We start from the raw sequence: 25,413 nt of genomic DNA, 5'->3' as shown, positions 1-25,413 counted from the left end.
GAGCAAGTAACAGCATCTTCATCTCTGGGTTCTGCCATCTGAGATTCCTGCTTGGGATCTGGGACTGTAGACTGCAGCAGCACAGGCTTTAGAAACTGTGCCCCGCAGCCGGCACACTTGGGGCCCCAGGTCTGTTTGCCACCTGGGAAGTCACACTGATTACAAACACATCGTATACACCCCTCGTCCTCCACCACGGCCACACGATATTCTATTGGTAGCCAAAAATGGTTAAAGTCCATACCACCAGATAGACTCAAGTCCTTTTGTAGGCACGGGCACACCAGAAAGGATATTTTCCCTCCTTTAGACTGCCATGCTCCATAAAAATGAGGGTGTATTTCTCTGCATTCTGTACTGTTTTTAATGGGAACAGCAGTTGCTGATGGCTGTTCACTTTGCTTGCTCCCGCTGGTGGAATGTAAAGGAGGAGCTCGCTCTATCACTGAGTCACTCACATTGCGGGGGCGGAGCTCTGGTTTTCCCGCCAGTCCTGGACGGATTTCTGCAACACAATTTGGTGCAGGCTTGCAGTCAGCAGCACATGTGCTCTCCTGCTTTGGCGGGAGACGCCATTTTAGGTGAGACTCCCTTGATGAGGGAGCCTCCATTTTGATCACAGGTCGGGTAATCTCACTAAGGCTCTCTGAGTATGCAAGAGGGTAGCCTTCTGGTGGGGCCTCTGGGAAATTCAAGGTCAGAGGGACATTTTCCCGGCATATTTCCTGATCCGTTACTAGCCATAGTCTACAACACTGGTCAGTGGGGTCGTACCGGTGCTCTATCCTCTTCCACCCTTGGTCTATGCCCAGGAGTCTCCCTAGGGCCTCACAAATTTCCCTCAACTTCACGGCACTACTGGGAACATCCCCTACTACTAGCACATGTCGCGGGGATACTTCTGTCCTCTTGGTTCGTTCGTGGGCCTCATGGCTTGCAGGCCCAAACATGGTGAAAATCTAAATTGGCCAATTTGGAAAAAATGAAAACAGGGCACCCCAGGTCTATATCTCAGCAGCGCCTCCAAATGTAACGGGTATTCCCCCCCCAATCGCAGATATAGTGTGGGGTGCAAGGGAACATACGATGTTACCATAGGTGTGGTGCATTACCTGTTGGCTCACAGGAGGGCTGAGCTTCCACCACGGGGAACCTGGGGCAATACAATACTAGGGACAACCACTTACTCGATACAGCGCCTCCACCTGCGGTGGCTCCCACCAAAGGGGGAGTGGTTCCTCGCAGGACAATCAATAAACACATACACAGTGATTATATTAACTAATACCTTTACTAACATGCATGGAGAATATCATCACATCAATCATAACCTGTGTCCCTCTCACGAGGAGACACTAACCGTGACGTCTCGCAGGACGCTTCCCCAACACTAGGTGATCCCACCCAGTGTCCAAAGAAACCCCACCCAATGTCCCGCACTCTTGCAGAGAGTCAATGGGTGACTGCGCAGTCACTATTACACTAAGGGCCCGTTGGTGCACTTATGACTGTATGGTACCTGCCGAGCACTCCGGTACTCGGATCAGCAACTGGCTTCGCAAAGGGTCAGACGTGTGATGAATCCGTCTGATCCTCCAACCGAACTCCTTTGTACGCAGACCGCCAGGGCGGTCTCCCTCTGGAATAGTCTCTGCGGAACCCAACGTGGGTCCGAACCGCTTCACTGGGACCGCAGCATCCGCTGAGTCCCTAACTAACACTTGGTACTAACGTGACAGGAACCCTAACCTAGGGCCTGTCCCTGTGGTACCGCAACCTAAAGTGGCTTTGGGGAAAACTCCTAGGGGCCTACAGGGGTTAATAACCTGCCCCACTCCCCTAACTCTTCCCAGCCTTGACTGTACTTACTAAGACCTAACGAGTCCCAGCGCCTACAGCAGCAAGCTGTAGCTCACAGGATCCTGCAGCCAACGTGCTGCGCAACAAGGTGCCTGCCTGTCAGACCTCAGAGCACTAACAGCCGTGACTCTGACAAGGCAGCACTCTACACTAAGGGCAGCGTCCCTTTCTTGGGCCTCCCTAAGCACTTACCCACTAGACTAATGGGGAGTTGGGGCCTACCTGGGGTGTAGGTACCTATATGGGGCAGGAGCTGCACTCGCTCCGCGCACCCTTCCTTCCCTCACAGCTCCCTGACTCCAACTCTCTGTAACCTTCCTTTCCCAGCTCCCACTAATGTAAGTGGCAGGGTCCCTAACCTGAGGGCTGTCCCTGGCAACACTCACCTTACTGGGGAGCTGCGCTATCTCGGGCCCTGGGGGTGCTGGCCTAGTACAGGGAGTCCCCGACTCCTGTACCCTACCTCCTTCCCTGGGCTGCTCCGGTCTCTGACTGCTCCATAACGTGCTCCAAGCCCACCAAATGTATCTCTTCTTCAGAGGCTTCCTAAGCCCTATTGGCTCCCTGGTGTCACGTGGGGCGCGCAAAGGCTATTGGGATATGTAGTCCCAGCTCAGAGCCTTCCCTGGTAGGCTAGGGGCTCGCGGGCTTTTCCTACCCTGCACTGCGCTTGCGCAAGCTTCCTGATGCTGCCTGTACCTTCTCTCGGCTGTCCCTACGCTCGCACAACTTTGCCCTGTCTCTGGGGCTCTCCCTGCGCATGCGCAACCACTGCGCATGCGCGAACTAAGGGACAATGGCGGCGCCCTATCCGCCCGGCTCCGGGAGCGCCGGGAGCCCTGAGACGCGCGTGCGGCCTTGGCAACCTGCCGCATGCGTCCCCGGCAACCCCCGAGCCGGGACCGGACCGCCCTCTCCCCTGCCATCGCCGGACGGAGCCGCCATTGGACGCGGCGGCCCCCGCGATCGGAAGTCAGGTGAGGGGGGTGCTGAAGTGCTGGGGAGACCTGGCTACACGAGGAAGGGGGAGTGTGTGTGCATGGGAGAGAGGGTGTGTGCATGGTAGAGAGGGTGTGTGTGTGCAAGGGAGAGAGGATAGAGTTTGTGTGCACGGGAGAGAGGGGGGAGTATGTGTTCAAGGGAGAGAGGGAGGAGAGAGTGGGGAGTGTGTATGCGACGGAGGGGGGAGTGTGTGCACGGGAGAGAGGGGTGTGTGTGTGCACCGGAGAGATGGGGGAGTTTGTGTGCACAGGAGAGGGGTGAGTGTGTGCACAGGAGAGGGGGGAGTGTGTGCACAGGAGAGGGGGGAGTGTGTGCACGGGTGAGAGGGGGGAGTGTGCATCGGAGAGAGGGGGAGTGTGTGTTCAAGGGAGAGAGGGAGGAGAGAGTGGGGAGTGTGTATGCGACGGAGGGGGGAGTGTGTGCATGGGAGAGAGGGGTGTGTGTGTGCACCGGAGAGAGGGGGGAGTTTGTGTGCACAGGAGAGGGGTGAGTGTGTGCACAGGAGAGGGGTGAGTGTGTGCACAGGAGAGGGGTGAGTGTGTGCACAGAAGAGGGGTGAGTGTGTGCACAGGAGAGGGGGGAGTGTGTGCACAGGAGAGGGGGGAGTGTGTGCACGGGTGAGAGGGGGGAGTGTGCATTGGAGAGAGGGGGAGTGTGCATGGGAGAGGGGGGGGGTGCATGGGAGAGGGGGGGAGTGTGCATGGGAGAGGGGGGGAGAATGTGCACGGGAGAGGGGGGGAGAGTGTGCATAGGAGAGGCGGGGAGAGTTTGCATGGGAGTGGGGGAGAGTGTGCACGGGAGGGGAGAGTGCACAGGAGAGAGGGGTGTGTGTGTGCACAGGAGAGAGGTGTGTGCACAGGAGAGAGGGGTGAGTGAGTGCACGTGAGAGAGGGGTAAGTGTGTGTGCTCGGGAGAGAGGGGGCAGTGCGAGAGAGGGAGGGGGGAGTGTGTGTGCAAGGGAGAGTTGGGGGAGTGTGTGCATGGGAGAGAGGGGGTGTGTGTGCAGGAGAGATGGGGGAGTATGTGTTCAAGGGAGAGAGGGAGGAGAGAGTTGGGAGTGTGTGTGCAAGGGAGAGACGGGGGAGTGTGTGCACGGGAGAGAGTGTAGTGTGTGTGCACAGGAGAGAGGGTGTGTGTGCATGGGAGGGTCGGGAGTGTGCGAGAGAGGGAGGGGGGAGTGTGTATCTGAGGGAGGGGGAGTGAGTATGTGGGCACCGGAAAGAGCGTGTATGCGAGATGGGGGAGTGTGTGTGCAAGGGAGAGAGGGGGAGTGTGTGTGCATGGGAGAGAGGGGGGAGTGTGTGTGCACGGGAGAGGGGGGAGTGTGTATGCACGGGAGAGAGGGGGGAGTGTGTGAGCGAGGGAGGGGGGAGTGTGTATGCACAGGAGAGAGGGGGAGTGTGTGTGCATGGGAGAAAGGGGGGAGTGTGTGTGCACGGGAGAGAGGGGGAGTGTGTGTGCATGGGAGAGAGGGGGAGTGTGTGTGCATGGGAGAAAGGGGGGAGTGTGTGTGCACTGGTGAGAGGGGGAGTGTGTATGCACGGGAGAGAGGGGGGAGTGTGTATGAGCGGAGGAGGGGGGAGTGTGTATGCGATGGAGGGGGAGTGAGTATGCAGAGGGAGAAAGGGGGTGTGTGCAAGGCAGAGAGGGGGTGTGTGAAAAGCAGAGGGGAGTGTGAGGGAGAGAGGGGATAGTGTGTCATGGAGAGGGGGGTGTGTGTGCGATGGAGAGGGGGGTGTGAGGGAGAGAGGGGAGAGTGTGTCATGGAGAGGGGGGAGCGTGTGCGATGGAGAGGGGGAGTGTGTGCGATGGAGAGGGGGTGTGAGGGAGAGAGGGGATAGTGTGTCATGGAGAGGGGGGAGTGTGTGCGATGGAGAGGGGGTGTGAGGGAGAGAGGGGAGAGTGTGTGGGATGTAGTTACAAATGATAGGATTTTTTTGCCTTGTTCTATAAATTGGGGGACGGGGGCAGTTGGTTGAAATGTAATATGTGACGTTTCATGCGCAGAGAGAACAAATGTGTTGGGCGTAATATTTACATTTCCAGTTGATGTGGCATCACGGCAGATAGAATTTCACCCCTCCCCCCAGAAAGTTAATTGTGGGGGGAGCAAGGCGGAAGGATTGCCTAGGGCCCCCATTACCCTTCTACTAGGGTCAAACTGTGGGGTCTTCGTGGGAGACTGTGTTAAGGCTGAGTAAGGCACCGCCATGGTTGCAAACTACATACTGTAGGTTGTTTTTTGTCCGTTATGGCTAAAGGTGTTTACCACGAAGGTAAGGCGGCTCATGAGTAAGTTGGCTGTGGAATGGCTGCTGCGTCCAGGGTGGGGCGTTAGGGGTGTTGATTGGTACATTGTTTCGTTTGTAATACTGTAAGTTTTAATAAAAGCTTTGGCTTCTTTACCATATATGTTTGTCTATGAGCCGTTATTTCTGGGTGAAGCTAATGTGGGGCGGGGGCATCTCTGGACATCTCTTTGCCACATTCAAGCCTAGTATGGCTATCATCAGATACTGTATACACTAACTCTAATATCTTCATTTACAACCAAGTATATATTTTTCTATACACATAACGTAAGACGAAGTCTAATGTCCCAAATGTGTTTCCTGGAAGTACCACTCGCTGCCTTATTATTAAAGTGCGCACACGTTCTCATAAGTTTGACTAGAATAAATAACTCTGAGACAGGGTTGACCAACTCCAGTCCTCAAGAGCTACCGACAGGTCAGGTTTTCAGGATATCCCTGCTTCAGCACAGGTGGCTCAGTCTTTCAATGAGGACTGGACTTGGCACCCCTGCTCTGTGCTAATGCCTTACTACTGTACGTCGTAGAACGACCGAATTGTACAATTAAGGAACAGTGCTGTACAAGGTAACAGTGTCCTTCTATAAGATGACCACTTCCTGCTGAATATTTCACATGGCCATGCGGACTTGGATATAGAGAAAATAGTCTGGCCATCTCCATAGCTTCTAAACAGCAGCACGCCGTCAGTTTAATGTGGAAGTTCCCTATTTATGGGAGCTGCGTTTCCTTTGCAGCTTCTCCGCCTACGCAGATACAGAAAAATTCTATAGAAGTGTCTGGCACTCCGTAATGTAGCAATTCAGCACATCTATTCCAGATAAGGTTGGATTATGTATCACGCTGCACAGTGTCATTTCAGGACCTCGCTGTCCCTTCCTCGGGTATCTGAGCTTCCTGGATCTGGAATAAATGGCTAAACTCTGCAATGCCAGACCTTTTACCTTTTTCATCAATATGGGGGTCTTCGCTATCCCACTGTCCGTTGTGCGTCGCACGGACTATCCGATGCCGGAGGATGCATTCCGCGGAACGCATTATCCGGCGTCGAACCTGATTATCCGATGCTCGCTGCCACGGATTAACATTGGATCTGCAATTTGACGTTTTGCTCTCCGCCGGCGGTTTGCGGGACAGATTCCGGCAGATAACCGAGGACCACCTGTATTTGTGCGGGGGGAGGTGGGGGGTCTCCCGACTGAGATGAGGGGCTGACTGCCGTGTAAATCTGCACAGATTGGCACTTTTGTTACCAAAATTCAAATTTGCAGCAAATACTCCGTTCCCGCTCCCCCCTCCCCCCCGCATTTGTGAACTATAGCAACATTGCTGAAAAATAGGGAGAGTTTGAAAATGTGAATTTTTGAGAATCTTTCTATTGTCGGAAAAACATTAAAAAAAAAAAACATGCACAAATTTCGGCAAGATCCCTGTGACGGTGAGGGGTTAACCAGGCTCTCAATAAAGGTATTAAGCCCGTCTGGTTACCTCTGATCCATATTTGGGGTTTTAGGGTGTCAGCTCTGGAACCTGTTTATTGTGTCTGTAATGTATGTAATTATGCGACAATAAAGAATTTTCTGTGTTTTACCTTTCCAGGAGTGCCAGGAGAGTGCAAGCAGAGATTGCTAGGCTATGAGTTTCAAGGGGGGTTTTTATGGAGAAAGTCTTGTCAGAATGTGTCTTGGTAGCGGGGTTCCAGAGTTGCTGGATACCCCAAAAATTTACCCAGGAATCAGGTCGAATTCTCGAATACATTGAGGCACATTGCTCTGGCAAAATCTCCCCTTGAAAACGCTTTCGCGACTCACCGCTAGGATTCCCTGCTTCAGCACAGACCAGAAAGGTAAATGGGGCATAGGGATGTGTGGTATCCCTGAAACGGTGAAGAGGTCCCTAGTATAAGGGGGGATGCCAGGTTATACCCTGACAACCCTGACAACCCAGACCTGGTATAGGGGTTCTCGGGGCACCCCAACCATAGATAAGGTTGCAAGGGTTTTAAAAGTCTTAAGTCCAGTTTTCAGTGTATGGGGGATACGGCTGGTGAAAATGAACCTGCACACTTTTTCATTCTATTCCCCAGAACCAAAAGACTTAGGAAAAGTATATGTGAAAGTATATTTTATTAAAGTGTATAAAAGTACATATGCTTGTGCACGGTATATGAGCTGGGGACTTCCAGGTCCACGGTTCCGAGAGACCATGTGGCTACCAAGCTTGGTGCCATCAAGTCTGCTCGGGTCCCGGACATGAAAGACTCAGAGGTTGCCACGTTGTTAAAGCCATTTGGGCAGCGAAGTTAGGCTCAAGTACTCTCGTTCTGGGATGAATGGAAGTCATCTGACTACTATTTGCCCTAGCCCAGACTGTGAGGAGCCTAATTCAGCGGGTGGCTTCTGCCTGAGAAGTGGCAGAGGTGCCAGGTTGGCGCATGCCCTTGTCAGAATCTGAATCCACGCTTGCCCGGCTTAGATAGACTGGCAGCTCTCTGATAGGCTGGTAGGCTTTTTTCCTACGCTTGGATTGGCTGGAGTATTTCATGAATGAACTCTGAAATACTATAAGAAACCCTCAGCCAATACGGACGAGAGATTCTAAGCACCAAGACAGCAGCATCAAATTCGAAATCACCAAAAGATGCTCTTGGAGAAATAGCAGCGAGCCGGCTTCAGCAATATCAAGGAGAGAAATATTCTAAGTCCCGCTTTTCGGGGCCAAGGTATGAGAATAGAACGTAGCGGCCGCGGCTTGGATTGCAAGCCGAAAAGAGTACCAGGACGTTTGGTACTATCTCCCGGTCAAGGGATTTCGGCATCACCGGAGCAGATACAGCGGTGGCGTCAGGAACTTCATGCCGATTTGAGTTCCAAGACATTTCGGGACAAGTCCCGGTCAACCTAAAGACTTTATTTTATGTTCCATTTCACTTAGGAAAGTCCAGTTTCGTTGCCCAGACCCCCAGTAAGTGTTTTCTTCTGTATTTTGTAATCCACTGTGTGTACGTCTGTTTCTATGGAATAAACGACAATTTGTTTTACTATCTTGTTTTGCTCAGTGAATGACACCGGTAAAAAGTTGTAAATACCTGGTCTCCGTGACAATCGCCCACCTCATGCAAACCGAACGATTACTGCGTTTGGTCACAACATGGCGGTTGTAGGCGGACGCTCACAGAGGTATGCAAGGGAGACTGATTATAGTGAAATTAAATAAGCCTTTTATTGCGCCTTTTCCTTAACATCAGGAAACCATCCAAACAAGGGGTAAACAAAGCTTCTATTCACTTGGGAACAAGTGAAAAAATCAGTGCGCAACTAAATAGAATTCGTGAAATATAAAATATATATAAAATAAATTACGTGACCTTTATGGAGCGTCTGCAGCTATGGTTATAGGGATGGCTCAAGGACCCCCAGGAACTAACAGATAAAAACACAAAAAACACAGCGCAAGACGCTCATAGTGCAATTAAAAGTTATATTAACATTAGCAGTGAATAAGATAAGTAATGTGCGTACATCAAATTGATTTTAAAGAAGCATTTCTGGGATATTTTACCCAAACACCAAGTGAAAGCCGGATATGATGTCGTCACAGGTATAGGAAGATTTTCCTCGTGGCCACCGGTTCCTCTTTGGGTAAGGTATGGGGTCTTTAATCAGTCCCTGCTCCCACAAAGCGTCCAGCACGTTTTCAGCTCACACGGGACAGCATTAGCTTTAATACTCCTCTCCCCAGGATCACAGGATCATTATCTCCTTGTGATCCTGTGATCCTAGGGAGAGGAGTTTTAAAGCTAATGCTGTCCCGTGTGAGCTGAAAACGTGCTGGACGCTTTGTGGGAGCAGGGACTGATTAAAGACCCCATACCTTACCCAAAGAGGAACCGGTGGCCACGAGGAAAATCTTCCTATACCTGTGACGACATCATATCCGGCTTTCACTTGGTGTTTGGGTAAAATATCCCAGAAATGCTTGTTTAAAATCAATTTGATGTACGCACATTACTTATCTTATTCACTGCTAATGTTAATATAACTTTTAATTGCACTATGAGCGTCTTGCGCTGTGTTTTTTGTGTTTTTATCTGTATTCACTTGGGAGTATTTCTAGTGAAATACTATGCGGTTCACAACTCCCTTAGATAAGCATGTCTCCCAGCCCCAAACATATAGCATGAAATGAACAGATATAAAAAGTCTTGTAAATAAAAGTCTTATCTGTTCCTTGTGGTTTGGAGGGAAAATCTTCTCTGTCCCTGGTTGCTACCTTTTCTTCAGGGTTTGTCAGCATTCAGGTTTAGAAGTTTCCCCTGTGTCTTGAAAGCAGCTCTGCTGTTTCTTCTGGCAGGGCTCAAGACAAGTGTCTCCAAGTTCAGCTCAGATGTGAGCTAAGGAGTCTCCCTTCCTGTCTCAAAAGACAGGCTTTTCTAAGCCATCTAATCAGGCAGGTGGTGTTCGTTAATTGACTACCAGCAGTTAACCACCACACTGCTGGATTAGAGGCACATTACCTGAACAGGGATAACTCCCGTTACAGCGGTGTTGTTATTCGCTTTCGCGCATACTTTTTTTTCTTTGGGTGAAGACATTTTTTGGTTCTGTTGGTTATTAAATCATGGAAATAATAATGGCCATGTGTATGCAGCAGTGACGACCTCCCTTCTTGTTGCAATATTGTCCTCAATGTCAAAGTTTGCCAAGAAAATATGTCCTGGAATCTCTTAATGGCAGAAAGTAAGGGGAACAGCACTGTATGTATATATGTATGTATGTATATGTAGTATGTATATCTTTATTTATATAGCGCTATTCATGCCCTTCACAACAGTAATACACGTGATAATCATATGTAGAGGGGTACCCCCTGGCTACTATTCTACCCTATGGGCTGGCAGTAAACCCTGTTATTCACAGGTTTGCCTGTAGTTGGTATGGGGTTTTCCCCTTCACTTTTGGTACTGCACTTGAGTGACAGCAGGGGGGTGGTACATCCTGTTGTAGCTGGGACAAGGGGGTGTCTGCCTTCTGGCTGTAGTTAAGTGCAGGACCGCCCTAAATTCGGAGGTTGTTCCTTCCCTCTGAGGAAGGCAGGTCACACGACTGGGAGACTGAGATTGGGGCCTTCCCATGTGCTCTTTCCTGCGGGGAGGAGTGAGTGTGATTATACCTCTGCCTCCGCTAGGGAGGTGGGGAAGAGCTAGGACAGCTGCGGGTGCCCTTGGCCTGTAGTGACGGTCCAGGGACCATCTCCAGTGAGAGCTGATCTAAGGAGACTGTATCCGGCAGACAACTGCTACGTAGCTGTTGTGTTACTGCAAAGTGTGTAGTAAAAAAACGTTCCTGTTTGCAATATACCTCCGGCCTGGTGTGTGGTCTAACTGGGGACAGAGGTACAAGTTCTACCGTGGGAGATCATCTCCATTTCCTGGAGCCTACGGCAGATGGAGGCGCTGCACTGCTAAGTATTATGTGGGGTAGTGACCCCAGAAACCTGTTCCTGTGTCCCAAAGTCATCGGGGACGACTCAGCCCTCTTGTTGCCAGCAGGCCTCTATCGACGATGGGGGGGCGGGGGGGGGGGGACACTGTTACACATATAAATAACAAATAAAACAAAACACATAATGGGAAGAAGTGCTTCAGACATAAGTGACATTTAGGAAAAAGAGTCTCTAGCCCGAAGAGCTTACAATCTAATTGGTTCCTGGCACATTTAAATAGACCTTATACAGTACATGTGTGTGTGTGTGTCCAGTACAGTATGTGTTTACAGTATGTGTGTGTACATAAACATCTATGTCTATTCCTGCACCCACAAAAAAATAACAGAACAAACATTTCTTATTACCTTATTTGTATACATTTTTTTATTTTTAAAGTATTTTTGATCAGGCGCTTTTTGTACTCTGGAGCAAACAAGTCAAAAAAGCAAGTACGTTCTCCATGCTTATTCTAGATGTTGGCATTGAACTGCTGGTTATTTGCAGCAGAGAGAAAATAGGCCATTATTGCATGAGCCTGGATACAGTAATGCTGCATCAGTGTGAACCTCAGCCCTGAACTGTATGGTAATGTAGCAGGAAGCAGTGTTTGCTGTGAGCCTAGCGAGGGTGGATCTCTGCAGAAGCAAAGCTGTCAGCTTGTACAACCCACATACAGCAAGGCTGGGTGAGATATGGAAAAGGCTGCTTGATGGCATAATAATCATAATTCTTTCTCTCGCTCTCACATTTCATTCACTCCCTCCTTCTCACACTCTTTAATCTCAGAAGGATTTGCATGAGCCAGTGCACTGAGAGGAGCGATCTGCTGTTTGTTCCCAGCCTCTGAGCTTGCAAAACAAAGGCACTTCACATCCACTATAATACCAGTCCTGAATTTCCGAGAGGAAAGAGAAGCAAAGCAGCAGCAACAGCAGCCTGTAGGACACAGCAGGGTTCACTGATTATCCAGCATCAGATCTCCTGTGTGTGCCTGGCAGTTCTGGCAAGGTAGCGCCTACTACAGTACTCTACCTGTCGCTGGTCCCTCAACCTCTGACTCTCTCTGATTTCCAGAACCCTAACCAGTGGCTTCAAGATTACCTTGGTAATGGGCGACAAAGGAACCAGGTTAGTGTTTTCTAATACTCTTTCATTATTGATGCTTGTGAGGTGTTGGGTCATAATCTATTGTAACCCCCTTCCCAGTCTGCCCAGCAAAGCGTTGCTGGCGCCTGTGAATGTTAAGGGGGTTAAGGACTTTATTTCTGTCCATGTTTCTCTATAATTATCTCTTTATGTGTGATTTTATAAAGTGCATGTAAATGACCATAAGCTAACTCGGAAGCAAAGCCACTGGTAAAATGCATTAGCATCCTAATGCATTGCACACTGAGACACTATGGATCCTTGTAATGAATGCAGGCTATTAGCATAACATATACATTGCAATATGCTTTTAGAGTTCATAAGTCATGGGCTTGCAGGTTAATGGTTCACTGGACAGAGGAACAGCACTGCAACGTAATAGATAGGGTGTTCAGATCAAGCGTTTGTTTTTCCACAATGTCCTAGGAAGGCAGAGGGCTGGATTCTGAGGTTTGTTGACACTGGAGAATTCAAGGAAGCCTAATTTCTTCCCAAGCTTCCCCCCAGTGGATTGGCTTTGTGCCTTCTCAACCCTTTTACTATTGTGTTGTGGCAGTTTATGTTGTTGTCAATGTATTTATTGCCTTGTTAAAATAATAATATCCATTTGTGTTATGGGGTGCATGAGGATGCTGCGTGGCGTAAGCATCAGGAGACAAATGGATGTAGAGATGTTATTCGTATTCAGCAGGATTCCATGGTTGGTGGGAGGGAATGGATCCCCACTTGCTACTAACATGCAGTGCTTTAGAATCATACTGAGTATCTTTATCCATTTCGCATTCAGTAAGGCTTGAAATGCATTGACAGCCAAACGGTTAAACACCCATCCCCAAAAGACCTTTCTTATTAGGGATAATGTACATGGTACTGGAGCTGCCAGCCAAGGTAGGAAGACATTAGGGGTGACCAGGGTAGGCCATTAGATGCCATTACTGGGTGGTGTCCTGGAATGAATGTTGGTTTGGATAGACACAGAAGACTCTTTAGAGAGTAGCCATGTAGAGTAGTTATTCTTAGTTTAGTTTTATAATGCAACTTATTAATATTAATGGTGTGGTTCTCAACCATGAAATGCAGCTTTAAAAAAAATGTTTCACGGTGGCTACACTAAGCGGCTGTCACCTGCAAAACAGAACTAGAAAACTCAGCACAAATGTAACCCTATTTTGAAGTAAATAGTTTCTTAGCATTGTAGCTGCTCAGCAATGTTCCAGTGTGGGACACCAGTCCTTTCCATACCTCCTTGGTAATTACTCACTGGGGTATAGTGGATGTACAAGCTCGTGGGTTCCGTTCCAAGCTTTTCCACTTACTGTATGTTTGGCTCTCCGACGTGACCTGTGCCCAGCTATAAAAACATTATTGTTTCTTCCATCTCTTTGAAGTCTGCCATGCAGATCAGGTTTTCTGCTGGGTTTGTTTCTACCCTAGGGGTGGCTGCATGAATATCTTCTGCACTATGTGCTTGGAAACGGAAAGACACTATATAAAGAAAGAATATAGTTATTAAGTGGAAGGCTTCCTAAGCCGTGCTACCCACCTAACCCCTTCCAGCAAATATGGTCCTAGATGTGCTTCTCTCACCCTATACAGTACTTAAACGTTGCCAAACACTCCTACCCTATGTTATATACTGTATATCATCAATAGAGGATGACAAAACCAAAGCAACATACTGCACAAGGCTTCTTCTCGACTGCCAGTTCGTATCCTACCCAGTAGCAATGTTATTCCTTGTGACTCTCACTGTAAATTAGGCATTCAGCCCCTAAGCTAAGTTTACATACACAACAGTGGAAGCGTCTCATGGTTACTAATAGCAAATTGATTGGTATCCTGCAATTAGACCCTCCTCTATACAGTATGTACCATTTGTCACAGTCATTTTTTGTAATGCTGAATCAAATATAGGAGCATAGCTGTGATTCCTCAGCCATTTATATGGAGATTATTGAGCACCAGAGAATACCAGAGCTCTAAAAACCTATTGATTCACTTGAGAGTGCAATTTCCATGATATAACAGAGTGATTCCATTAAAGACTGCGGAAGAAACTGCTGCTTGTGTGTGAGAGGGTGATCCTGACATTCAAAAGGGGGGATTCCACTTGGGGGACAAACAATGGGTATAATATATATAGGGCTGATACTGACTTGTAAAAGCGGGATTTCATTAAAGTTTAGGCTGACAAGTGATGTGGGTTATGTGAGTGATCGTGAGTTTTAAGATGAGGATGAAGGGCAGGTAATGTGTATATGTGTTATAACATCTTGCTATAGATTTTCAGAGTCTTAATCATGGCTTCTCCCTTTTGTTGTGTGGCTTTGGGAACACAGTCACATTACATCTGTACTACAGTGTGAATTACCTTTGTACCCTTAATCTTTTGCCCCTTCCTTTTCCAAATGACTTCAAAATAACCACAGACACCTTACTTTGGTTTCAAATAGCTACTTACTGTACTTACTGTACTTACTGTACTTATTGTACTTACTTGCGGAGTAGGAGCGGCTCAGTGAGTAACGACACTGACTGGCATTGAGTTTGAAGCAGGGGAGCCTGGTTCAATTCCTGGTGTCAGCTCCTTGTTACCTTGGGCAAGTCACTTTATCTCCCTGTGCCTTAGGCACCAAACACATAGAGTGTAAGCTCCACGGGGCAGGGACCTGTGCCTGCAAAATGTCTCTGTAAAGCGCTACCTAAAACTAGCAGCGCTATACAAGCACATGCTATTATTATAATAACAGCCACACACATTGGACCTAGTGAGCATGTATCCCCAAACGTGACCGTCATTTAATAAACCTGTTAATGTTCACAGTCACTCCTGACCCAGTGAGCATTCTGGGGTCTAAAAAACTCCTGGGTCCATTTTGGGGGACACTTCCCCAGGCCTGCCACTCCTGGCCAGGACCTAAAACTGCCCCCCACAAACCACCATTAACATTCCCCCAAACTCACCACCTGGGCAAAACTGAGCAGTGTGCACCTCTCCAGCTGTGACCATCATACAATCAATATAATCATACTGTATAACCACTTTTCAAAACACAATATTTTTTTTCTTCTTAACCGTTTTCCTTTTTCTTTATAAATCTCTTTTCCTTTTCTTGTCTCTTTTTGTTTTCTTTATATACTGTATATCAGGGTTGCGCAAAGTGGGGGGCCGGGGGGGTGCAAGGTTCTCTGTGGGGGGCGCGGGGTTTACAGAGGCCCAGCGCGCTTCCCGAAGACATTTTAATTAAATGTCGGGGAAGCGGCGAAGGCCTCTGTAAACTTCACTTACCTTGGCTCAGACGGCTTCTGGAGACGGGTCCGCATGGCAACGTGACGTCAGGACGCCCAGAACGGCAGAGCAACGTAAGGGGGGGGGGGGGCGGAGAGGGGGACAGCCAGCAGGGGGGCACAGGGGGAAAAGAATGCGCTCCCCTGCTGTATATCAAAAAAATATACGCATCACAATATGACAGCCATACATTTTTTTTTCTAAACCAATAACACACCCATTACCTCTATTTCTCACCTAAGGAGGATTGGTCAGATAATTTCACTCTGGCATCAGAAATAGAAAGAGGGGGTGTGTGACGCTAACCTCACTTAAAGAACCTTCCTCAATGTCCCACTTCCTCCTAGGACCGCCCCAAACAACTACACCCCTTCACATGCAGGGACACTGGGGCACTGATCATGACACCCTTCCCTTATAATAACTTTACCACCCATTAGTATTATCTGAGATGCTGTACTGTACAGGAGACATTACCGTCTACATGTACTATACTCTTATTACTGTACATATATGATGTAATACTGCAGTAAACAAAGATGCCCAAAATACACATCCATTATGACAAATTATTTAGTTATTTACTATATATTTGTTGCATGTTTATAATTATGGGTCATTTCGTTGAATCCTTTGGCCAAAACATATCAAGCCTGCAACCATGTCAAGGTTAGACCCTTTCAGCAGGTCCCACACTACCAATGTTATCCTGTCTTTTATATTTCATCCACTGCAGAGAGAAAGGAGGAATGTAATATATTACTGTATGTAACCCCCGGTGTGATGAGCTCACACACACTCACACTGCCCCTGGCAGGTTCCAATCCAATATGCTCTGGACATGTGACTGATGGACATGAGAGCAGCCAATAGTAATGGCTGTGGAAGAGGAGGGACTATGAAGAAGAGCCTTTAAAAAAAAAAAAGGTGGGGTGGGCAGCCATGGTGTGTTAGATGTGCGTGGGCCTGAGTGCCAACCTGATTTGTTTGAGGTCTGGAGAGAGTGCAACAGGAGCTGAGAGCTACAGTTCCAGTCGAAAGCAAGAGATCAAGTGCCGCTGGAGGGGACCCTCATTGGCTATAAAATACATAGTGGTACCTATGCACCCTTTTCAAAGAACAGGCCTGCAACCGTTTCAGTAATCAACGAGCTCCCGTGGTGTGCAGGCACCATCACAAAACAACATACCCAGGACTGGCTATTCTGAATACATGATACATAAAGCTTGGCCCCCTGCAGACGCACTTACCAGAACTCCCTCCTCCTGTCTCTGTATGTTCTCCCTACCTACCAATTAGACTGTAAGCTCCTCGGAGCAGGGACTCCTCTTCCTTAATGTCTAAAGCACTTATTCCCATGACCTGTTATTTATATTATCTGTTATTTATTTGATTACCACATGTATTACTGCTGTGAAGCGCTATGTACATTAATGGCGCTATATAAATAAAGACATACAATACAATACAATACTGGGTGACTAGTGCACCACTGACACTGACTCACACCCGCACAGCATTATTTGGGGATTGCATATTAACCTGCGTATTGTGTGTAGTGACCCTCGTCTGAGGTATCAGAGTCAGTTAGAATAGTAAGCTAATTATATCACCCATACTGTTCTTCCTGCCGTCTGACCGTAAGGCCGCGGGCATGGTGAAGGGAAGAGCGCTGGGCAGCGCTGACGCTCATGCTCTCCTGCTCAAGCAGGAGCTTCTTTTTCATGTCCCTGCATGAGCGTCAGCGAGCACACATGTGTGGCGGGCGGGAGGCGGGACTGGAGGCGGAGCGGGATGTGGGGCTAGCGCGCCACGTCACGGCGCCGATGTCACGGGCTGCCATTGGCTTTTGGCAGTCACATCACCGGCCCTGCGCTTTCCTCAGCGGGAAAACGTAATTTTCTCTGTCGGCTGAAATTCCACACGCCTCCGCACACCTGCGGAAGCGCCGTCTAAAGCCGTGCTGATAGGGATAATGTTTCCCCTCAGCGCGGCTCAGCACAGTCTTTTTGACCATGTCCGAGGCCTAAGCCACGCGTGGCCCAGTAAATTCTAGACAGGGGACTCAGGCCCCAGCCTTGGCTATAGTCATCAGTCTGAGAGCTAAGAGTAGAGGGGTTACATCTGCTGCGGCAAGGGATTCTGGGAAATTACATGCAAATGAGCACACCGTGACACCGTTTGCATGAAATCCATTTTTACATGGAACCCTTATAAGCTAATGCTTGCGGTTCGCACAGCTTTTAAGCACATCCTGGGATTAGATGCAAAGCCAGTGAAACCACTCACAGACAGCTGTTTCGAGCTTTTGGGTCTCATCAGTGTGAGGCTGGTTGTACAGGGTATATATGTTATATATACACTATATATATATGTGTATATATAACTGCTCTAAAAAATGTAAATTGAAGTGGATTAGTTACAGCCTGCCTCCACAAAATAAAAATATTAAATATAAAGTATGTGCGTGTGTATGTATGTATGTATGTATGTATGTATGTATGTATGTATATATATATATATATATATATATATATATATATATATATATATATATATATATATATTGTGACAGAAACCAGGGGATGGTAATAAATTCCGTATATAGGGCTCCCAGGATACTAGACAGTTTCTATCCTGTTTGGCCTGGGAGTGCAGCCTTATAATACATACACTCCATCCCACAGTTTGGCAAGCGCTGGAACTGAGGGATGAGAGATCCAGACCAGAGTTTGTCTGCTGCCTGATTTCTGTCTCCTGTCATGCTAATTAGGAATCAGGTATGAAAGACTGATTTCCTGTTTGCTCTGGTCTCCCCACAAGAGCCAGGAGGCTGGAAGGCTGCTGAACTACAGAGGGGAGAAGCCTCTTCCCCAAACAGGTTCAATCTTTCTGTTCATTTGTGTAAGACTGCAAAAGTACCATGTTTTGATGTTGGAAGTGGAAAAGCCACTTCCAACCCTGAGTCAGGGATATCTAAGTTAAGTTATCGCTCAGGTGAGCAGCTTTTGTTTTGATCTGTTTTCTGTTGTATGCACTGTGGCAGTCTCAGTGCCTGGGACTGAATAAACCAGGCATAGCCTGTTTAAAGGAACAGTACGTGACGCCTCATCATTTAACCTACCCTAAAAGACCGTGTTCTAAACAGTCCCGGACAAACGACGGAGCCCCGGAGTAAGCCGTTTGTCACATATGGTGGAGAATGCGGGCAGAGCACTAGGGGGTCTGCGGGTTAAAGAATTTTGAAAAAAAAAAAAAAAGTTTTTTTTCATCCTCTGCAAACAAGATGGAAGACGTGGTGGGTGCGCTGGTACGCAATGTCGCTGCCCAGAAAAACGCGAATGCAAACCAGCAAGAGACAAACCGCTTGCTGAGAGAGGAGCAACAGCGGTTCGCTCAGGGCTTACAGCAGGAACTCGAGATCCTGAGGGGGACTATCAGTAACCTTCCACTGGCAGCGGCAGCCCCAGTTCCGAAAATGACCAGGGCAAGCCACTACCTTCAGAAGATGGGACCCTCGGATGATGTGGAAGCCTATCTTCTCACGTTTGAACGCACGGCACAGAGAGAGGGATGGCCAGAAGCTGAGTGGGCTGGTCTAATCGCACCCTTCCTAAGCGGCGAACCCCAGAAGGCTTACTTTGATCTAGAGCCAGCCGAAGCTAACGTCTATGCAAAATTGAAGTTCGAGATCCTCGCCCGCCTCGGCGTAACCACGGCTGTTCGCGCCCAAAGGTTTCACGCATGGTCCTTCACGATGGATAAAGCCACCCGAAGCCAGATGTATGACCTCATCCACCTCGCCCGGAAGTGGCTACAACCCGAGATCAACTCAGCCAGCCACATCGTGGAACGGTTGGTCATGGACCAGTTCTTGAGGAAACTTCCCTCTGCCTTACGCCGTTGGGTCAGTCGGAGTGACCCCCACAATGCGGATGAGCTTGTGGCCCTCGTAGAAAGGTACAATGCAGCAGAAGAGCACCCGCAACCCACAGTCGTGGAGCAACCCCACTACCCGAGGTTCCAGGACTCTTCCAGAGACGGTAAAAGGGTACCGGGGTTAAGGGGCGCTGAAGAGCGGCGACCACCTTCACGCAGCACCAGCAACAGTGGTTCGCACACTAAGGGCAATAGCCAACATGGGGAGCCGGGAAAAGGCTCTAAGTGGGACACAGACTATGTACCTAAATGTGTAAATTGTCATGAGAGGGGCCACACAGCAAAAATCTGCCCACTAAATGATGAGCCCATGCAATGCAACAGCGTGGAACCTTATTCGCTGTTGTCCCAATGTATGGGCCCTAGCCCAGAGGACCCCTTGAATAACCATCTGTGGGCATTTGTAAAGGTTAATGGTAAGAGGGTTCGGGCACTTCTTGACTCTGGGAGCATGGTCACACTAGTGTCCGAATACCTCTTGCCCATTAAGAAGAAACAGGGAAACAGTTCACAAAGAGTGGCAATTTGTTGTATACATGGGGATAATCATGAATATTCCACTGTTGATGTTTTTTTTGAAACAGAGTTTGGTTCTTTAGATTTCAAGGTGGGTATTGTACCCAAACTGGCACGTGATGTGTTAATAGGGACCGACTTTCCCCATTTTCTAAAAATGTGGTCCCCCGCTCAGAATAGCGCCCAGAGTTCAATAGCGGACCATAACGAAGTATTAGAAGAAACAAATCCTTTCCCTTTTTCAGAAATGGAGGTTGACGAGGGCCCAAATAAGAAGGGGGAAAAGGAGGAGTGCTGTAAAATTCCCTTCCCCATCACTACTTTGGTAGGGAATACCCCAAATCAAGATGTTGAGCAGACACTTACCACCCCAGAACCGGATAAGACCCTCGCTGACCTAGAGGTCAGTCCTGGGAGTTTTAAGAAGGCCCAGTGGGAGGACCCCACATTAGCGGTAGCAAGGGGAAATATACGGGACCAGAATAGTACTCCTGGCCAACCAGATAGGTCGCTTGCCTACCCCTACTTCGAGGTAGAGAACGACCTAGTATATCGGGTTGATAAAAGGAAATCAGTTACAACTAAACAATTGTTGGTACCACGGACATTCCGTAACGTAGTATTACACCTCGCACATAGTCATCCATTGGGGGGACACCTAGGGGTGGAAAAGACAAAAGAAAAGGTTCTCCGAAGCTTCTATTGGCCTGGGGTTCTGGCAGAAATTACGAATTATTGTTCCTCATGCCCAGAATGTCAGATCACCGCCCCGTTCAAGGCGTACCGCAGCCCATTGGTACCCCTTCCCATAATAGAGGTACCATTTGACCGGATTGCTATGGATCTAGTAGGACCCCTAATAAAGTCTGCTAGGGGACATCAGCATATATTGGTAATATTAGATTATGCCACCCGATATCCGGAGGCAGTTCCCCTACGTAGCACCTCAGCTAAAAACATAGCAAAAGAGTTAGTAGTTCTGTTTTCCCGGGTCGGGATTCCTAAAGAGATTCTATCTGACCAGGGAACACCATTTATGTCCCAAGTAACGAAAGAGCTATGTAAACTCCTAAAAATCAAGCATCTCAGAACCTCAGTCTATCATCCACAAACAGATGGTTTAGTGGAAAGGTTCAATAAAACCTTAAAGAGCATGTTACGGCGGGCGGTTGATAAAGATGGGAAAAACTGGGATTGTTTGTTACCGTACCTGTTATTTGCCATTAGGGAAGTTCCCCAATCATCCACAGGCTTCTCCCCGTTTGAACTATTGTATGGCCGACACCCAAGGGGCTTACTGGATATAGCCAAAGAGACTTGGGAACACGAGGTTACCCCTTACAGAAGTGTAATAGAGCATGTTGCCCAGATGCAGGACCGCATTGCTGCAGTCCTACCCATAGTGAGGGAACACATGGAGAAAGCTCAAGAAGCACAGAGGAATACATATAATAAGGGTGCTAGGGTCAGAATTTTTTCTCCAGGTGATAGGGTACTAGTTCTGGTTCCCACCGTGGAGAGTAAATTCCTTGCTAAATGGCATGGGCCATATGAGGTCTTGGAAAGAGTGGGAGAAGTAAATTATAAGGTAAGACAGCCAGGTAGGAGGAAACCTGAGCAAATTTACCATATAAACCTACTCAAGCCCTGGAAAGATAGAGAAGTCTTGTTAACCCTAGTACCCCCAGGTCCGTCAGAGAATCAAGAAACTGACCCAGAGGTTAGCATAGCTGAAACCCTGTCTGTTCATCAGAAACGAGAGGTTCAGAATTTAGTGAAAAGAAACAAAGAAATCTTCTCTATACGGCCAGGTAGAACTAGCGTAATTGAACATGACCTAGTCTCTGAACCGGGGGTCCGAGTTAACCTTAAACCGTACCGAATCCCAGAGGCCAAAAGAAAGGCTATAAGTTTAGAGGTTAAAAAAATGCTAAAACTAGGTGTAATTGAGGAATCCCAAAGTGGGTGGAACAGCCCTATAGTCTTAGTCCCAAAGCCAGATGGTACAACAAGGTTTTGTAATGACTACCGGAAACTAAACGCGGTGTCAAAATTTGATACTTATCCTATGCCCAGGGTAGATGAACTTGTAGAGAGACTGGGCAAAGCCCGATATCTCACAACCCTAGACCTAACAAAAGGGTACTGGCAGGTTCCCCTCACAGAAAGGGCAAAAGAAAAGACAGCCTTCTCAACCCCAGACGGCCTCTTTCAGTATAAGGTGTTGCCTTTTGGCTTACATGGAGCTCCCGCCACATTCCAAAGAATGATGGATAAAATTTTAAAACCACATGCTCGGTATGCTGCCGCCTACCTGGATGATGTGGTAATCCATAGTGAAGATTGGCAATCCCACCTTCCAAAGGTCCAAGCTGTGCTTGACGCAGTCCGGTCTGCTGGACTAACTGCTAACCCCGCTAAATGCACTATTGGTCTGGAGGAGGCCAAGTATCTGGGGTATTCTATTGGCAGAGGTTTACTCAAACCCCAAACACTCAAAGTGGAGGCGATACAAAATTGGCCAAGGCCAGTTACAAAAAAACAAGTAAGGACCTTTTTGGGCTTAATTGGGTACTATAGAAGGTTTATTCCCAATTTTGCAACTAAGGCAACCCCACTAACTGACCTCACAAAAGCAAGAGGACCGCTAATGGTAAAGTGGTCCCCCGAAACCGAACAGGCCTTTAGAAGCCTGAAAGAAGCTCTCTGTGCCCAACCAGTGTTGGTCACACCTGACTTCTCCAAAGAGTTCGTAGTCCAAACCGACGCATCTGAGGTAGGGCTGGGGGCGGTACTCTCCCAGGAGTCTCAAGGTGAGGAGCACCCCATCCTTTATTTAAGTAGGAAACTAAATCCCCAGGAGAAAAATTACTCCATAGTAGAGAAAGAGTGTCTCGCAATAAAGTGGGCTGTAGAGACGCTCAAATACTACCTGTTGGGGAGAAAATTCCGGTTGGTCACAGATCATGCACCCCTTACCTGGATGTGTCAAAACAGGGAAAAGAATGCTAGAGTGACCAGGTGGTTCCTAAGCCTACAACCCTTTAAATTTTCTGTGGAACACAGGTCAGGGCACAAACATGGCAATGCTGACGGGTTGTCAAGGATGCACTCCCTAATATCCATGGTCGCTCATCCCTCGAGGTCTGAGCTGGGGGGGAGGATATGTGACAGAAACCAGGGGATGGTAATAAATTCCGTATATAGGGCTCCCAGGATACTAGACAGTTTCTATCCTGTTTGGCCTGGGAGTGCAGCCTTATAATACATACACTCCATCCCACAGTTTGGCAAGCGCTGGAACTGAGGGATGAGAGATCCAGACCAGAGTTTGTCTGCTGCCTGATTTCTGTCTCCTGTCATGCTAATTAGGAATCGGGTATGAAAGACTGATTTCCTGTTTGCTCTGGTCTCCCCACAAGAGCCAGGAGGCTGGAAGGCTGCTGAACTACAGAGGGGAGAAGCCTCTTCCCCAAACAGGTTCAATCTTTCTGTTCATTTGTGTAAGACTGCAAAAGTACCATGTTTTGATGTTGGAAGTGGAAAAGCCACTTCCAACCCTGAGTCAGGGATATCTAAGTTAAGTTATCGCTCAGGTGAGCAGCTTTTGTTTTGATCTGTTTTCTGTTGTATGCACTGTGGCAGTCTCAGTGCCTGGGACTGAATAAACCAGGCATAGCCTGTTTAAAGGAACAGTACGTGACGCCTCATCATTTAACCTACCCTAAAAGACCGTGTTCTAAACAGTCCCGGACAAACGACGGAGCCCCGGAGTAAGCCGTTTGTCACAATATATATATATATATATATATATATATATATATATATATATATATATACCCGTATACATACACACGCACATACTTTATATTTAATATATTTATTTTTATTTTGTGGAGGCAGGCTGTAACTAATCCACTTCAATTTACATTTTTTAGAGCTGTCATACACCTTGGATTACTTATTGTCTACATAACTTCTCACTATATTGAATAACGGCATTTGAGAGAACAGCCTTTTAAATACTCAGGCAGACCTACGTAATACATGCAAACTGTCAACATGAGATCACATTTCTTGTAACCATAGGGGACCTGAGGAAGTGTAGATTTCTCGTTGGTTTTGATCCCAGCATGTGAGTTATTCATAAGTTAAATGATAGTGTATAGAGGGTCTTAAATCCTACACACAGTCCACATGAAGAAGACACCTATGAGGTTTCAAAAGCTCTGTAACCTTAATACTAATATTTGTATTATTCTTATTACACTTTTCCCCCGTTTTGTAAATGAAACATTAATAAAATTCATGTCCAAGAAATATTATTTTTGTAACATAGCACTGACGGTATACACAGTCTGTACTAAACAGCTTACAATCTAAATGCAGTACCTCAAGCACAGTGGGATAATGACCAGAGACAGGTGAAGCAGTCGGAATCTGTTCACCAAAATCCGTTCCGCATCCCGTAATCCGAAGGTGGATACCTTGGAATCCGCCATAGGAGTTGCCTGAAACACACACACAACACACACACACACACACACACACACAACACACACATACACATACACACACAACACAGGATTTGTAAGGAGTCACAATCCGTCGGGTGTATTTTTAGTGATCAAAAAGCAAACAGATCTTCATTTTTTAGACTGATCCGCGGTTGAAAGGAACTGGCCAAGATGCGGCGGATTCGAACTTCGGTGAAAATTTTGCCCACCTCTAATAATGACTTGTCTTGGTCACACGGGTCTTATGCTGGGATGTAAAAAAAAATGTAGGAGCGCAGAGAGGGCAAAACGTTAGGTAATATTCCACTTTTAATAAAACACTTCACACATGATCATCTCCTGATGAATTAGCACGAAACGGGTAGAGGATTACTGCGGGGTTCGCAATTTCAATTACAGGGTTGTGATACCTGTTCGATAGTGGATCCATAACTAAGACGGTCCGTTTAGACATCTATGCATTGAGAGTACAGTCGTAACTAAGCTGTATACTCTCGCCAGATTGCCCATCTGACCCTTCAGTCACTCATGGGGTTCACTTCCGGTTTCTGTATCCGGCGGCGATCCCAGTGGTATCGAGGGAAGCTCTATGTGGTGGTAGCGTCGGACGTGTGCGGGGTCCCTATCGTTCGTGCAGCAGTATTCAACTGTAAGTTTTCAGGTGTTAAGTGTACTATTAAAAGTGGAATATAACCTAACGTCTTGCCCTCTCTGCTTTTTGGATGATATATGTCCCGGCTGATGACCGGAGAACTTTAGCGCTGTGGGAGGAAGAAGGCCGGTCAGACAGTTTGAAGTGGACATACGAGCGCAGCGTCATTTTCTGTGGACTTATGCTGGGATGTAACTTGGACTTCTTTTCCAAATTACAACTAATCTGCCGAGAGCCTGAAATGAGATCATGGAAAAATCAACAACAGGGTAGTACACAATTCTGGCCCCATGCTCTTCTGGGAATAAGTGTATTTGTTACAAGCTGATAACTATTAACCGGTTTGAGTTTTCAAAACCCCATGTACATGTATAAATCTGTATTCTTTTTTTTCCGGCGACCTTTTTAAACTGCAGATGGTTTTGCCCTTGTGCGCCCTGTTTTTAGAATATTTGCACCATTTTGCTACTTCTGGAATACCGAGCCCAGAAAAACAGGGTCCGGGGATGGGTTAAAGTGACTGGCTGGAATTTCCACATGAAAGAAAAATATTGACAACTGTTTGAACTTTAGGATTTTTGCAAGCAAAAAAAAAGTTTTCTGCATAACAGTCAATGGTGCTTTATAATCTGAAGGTAGCGATACGTGTTATTAGTAGGGCATTGCAGCTTCCAAATAAACTATCACAGCCTG

At 47.5% G+C, this 25,413-nt stretch overlaps 1 protein-coding gene across 10 annotated transcripts in view; it reads left to right on the top strand.

Annotated features, from left to right (window-relative positions):
- The first annotated feature begins 11,210 nt into the window (after positions 1–11,210).
- LOC142490456 (beta-arrestin-1) overlaps positions 11,211–25,413 on the top strand; it is a 338,250-nt gene continuing 324,047 nt past the window's right edge. For 3 of the 10 annotated variants that reach the window (XM_075592790.1, XM_075592787.1, XM_075592786.1), the window contains exon 1: positions 11,222–11,789. In XM_075592790.1, coding sequence (XP_075448905.1) covers positions 11,770–11,789 — 20 coding nt within the window. In that variant the 5' untranslated portion in view covers positions 11,222–11,769. Of the gene's footprint in view, positions 11,790–25,413 lie in introns of all 10 variants that reach the window. The other 7 variants (XM_075592788.1, XM_075592782.1, XM_075592783.1 and 4 more) reach the window with 6 other exon arrangements.

Source organism: Ascaphus truei, chromosome 3 (genome assembly GCF_040206685.1).
Source record: "Ascaphus truei isolate aAscTru1 chromosome 3, aAscTru1.hap1, whole genome shotgun sequence".
NCBI lineage: Eukaryota > Metazoa > Chordata > Amphibia > Anura > Ascaphidae > Ascaphus > Ascaphus truei.
The sequence above is the reverse complement of the archived record's forward strand: the minus strand, read 5'-3'. Positions and strand labels throughout refer to the sequence as shown.